The sequence below is a fragment of the Salvia splendens genome, chromosome 18 (assembly GCF_004379255.2).
Source record: "Salvia splendens isolate huo1 chromosome 18, SspV2, whole genome shotgun sequence".
Taxonomy (NCBI): Eukaryota; Viridiplantae; Streptophyta; class Magnoliopsida; order Lamiales; family Lamiaceae; genus Salvia; species Salvia splendens.
Genome location: NC_056049.1, coordinates 14,372,233 through 14,374,395, shown reverse-complemented (window position 1 = coordinate 14,374,395; position 2,163 = coordinate 14,372,233). Strand labels below are relative to the sequence as shown.

Genomic DNA, 2,163 nt, shown 5'->3' with positions numbered 1-2,163 from the left:
CTTGGCGTACCTATCTACAAAGGTGCCAAAAGGACCGACATGTTTCTCTTCCTCCGAGAGAAAATCTCGAGGAGAATTTCGGGGTGGGCTCACAGACACCTATCTTTCGGGGGCAGGCTGACCTTGATTAAGAGTACCCTCGAGGCCATCCCAATACATGTGTTCCAAGCGATCGAACCAACAAAAGGAGCACTTCAGCTCTTGGAGCAACAACTGGCGAGATTCTTCTGGGGCACTGTGGAGGGTAAACGACGTACACACTGGATTGCTTGGGAACAGATTTGCCTCCCCACAACGGAAGGAGGTCTCGGGATTCGGAAATTTGAGGACGTCTAGAAGGCCTTCAACGTCAAATTGTGGTGGCGCTTTAGAGAGCAAACTTCCTTATGGGCCTCACACATGTATAGCAAGTATTGTGCCTCAAAATCACCTCTGGCTCGGCTGAACTCGGGTAGGAGCAGCCCGACATGGCGACGTCTCGCGGCCGCTTGGCCCCTGGCCCAGCCAAACATTCGCTGGATCATTGGTGATGGAAGAGCCCTGTTTTGGGACGACATCTGGCTCGGGGATAGACCAATCAGAGATCTTTGCTTAGACACAAGGGGTGAACCTACGACAAGGGTGGCGGAGTTTTGGACGAATGGACAGTGGGATGGGGCTAAGGTCGGAACCACATGCAACCAAACAGGCATGCCGCTTCACGTGGCTGAGGCCATCATGAGTACCCCTATCCTCCCTAATTGCCCCGATGTCCCAAGGTGGACTTTGTCTCGAGACGGAAATTTCTCTCTGTCCTCGGCATGGGACTCGAACAGAGCTCGGAGGCCTCGTATCCCGGCTCTTGGAGACATCTGGCACGGTGGCATCTCAACAACAATCTCGGTCTTCATGTGGAGGCTAATTTCGAATAGGATACCGGTCGACGCAAAGCTACAATGGAGGCACATCTCCTTGGCTTCAAAATGCCAATGCTGCCCTAGGCAGCCGGGGATAGAATCCATTCAACACCTTTTTATTAATGGACGAGGGGCAAGCATGGTTTGGAGGCTCTTTGATGAATGGTTTGATGGGGCGAGCCACCCCCTCCGACCTTCGGACTCCATTCCATCTAGACTCGAAACTTGGGCTAAGAGAATCAACCGGCCCACAAAGGACCACATGGCCCGGACTCTCCCCTGCATCATCCTCTGGTACTTGTGGGCGGAGAGGAATAATAGCCGACACAATGGGGTTTGCTTTAGGGCCTATAACGTGGTTTGGCAAGTCAGGCTATATGTCCAGAAACTGGTGGAAAGTGGGCGAGCACGGGCGAAACACTTCAAGGATGTTCGTTTTGAGGGGTTAACACTTTCCCCTCCTCGGCCGAAGGAACCAACTAGAAGGGCCGTGGCTATCAAATGGCACCCCCCGGATGCACCATGGCTCAAGTTAAACGTCATGGGCAGATACGATGCGACAACGGACAGAGCCTGCGGAGGTGGGATCATCCGAGACCATCTCGGCAAGATGGTGGGGGCTTTCTATACGCCCATCGATGCACACTCCGAGCTTGAGGCCGAGCTCGATACCACACTCCGAGGTATGGCATTTGCCGAGAGGCGAGGCCCACTGATATGGGTAGAGTTAAGTTCACATCAGGCTAAAAAAGCTATTGAATCAAGGGATTGGGGGCCGGCGGCATGTCGACACACAATGGTGCGAGTCCAAGGCATTATGAAGGAGGGTAAGTTCAAACTCAACTATGTCCACCCGGAGAGCAACAAGGTGGCCGAATACCTGGCTAAATTGGGAAAGGAATCGACGCAATATCATGAAGTCAATATTGAGGCCGCTCCTAGGCTTTTAATCGCTATGGTCCGCCTTGAACGGCTGGGAGTGCCAAATATCAGATTGGAAGAAGAGGACAATGGATAGACGGGTCTTTGTCTTAGTTTTGCTCAATTGTATTTCGTTTCAGGAAGGGAGTATGATGAGGTCCAGGCCCGGGCTTGTGGAACCGGACCGCATACTACTCCGAATTTGTCTATCTCGGTACATCACTTTTGGGTGTAGCCTTGCATTGTACAATATTTCTGATGAAATATAGGGATGAGGGACCCACGAACCCTCCACCGTAATGGTGTTCAATTAAAAAAAAAAAAAAAAAAAAGAAGCATATTTTAC

At 51.6% G+C, this 2,163-nt stretch overlaps 1 protein-coding gene across 1 annotated transcript; it reads left to right on the top strand.

Annotated features, from left to right (window-relative positions):
* The first annotated feature begins 399 nt into the window (after positions 1-399).
* LOC121776770 lies at positions 400-1,914 on the top strand. Its single transcript, XM_042173938.1, has one exon. It carries the CDS (start codon positions 400-402, stop codon positions 1,912-1,914), a length of 1,515 nt encoding a protein of 504 aa, XP_042029872.1.
* The last annotated feature ends 249 nt before the right edge of the window (positions 1,915-2,163 follow it).

Excerpts from the sequence above, each read along its gene's own strand:
- LOC121776770 (XM_042173938.1), top strand. The coding sequence starts at position 400 with ATGTATAGCAAGTATTGTGCCTCAAAATCACCTCTGGCTCGGCTGAAC.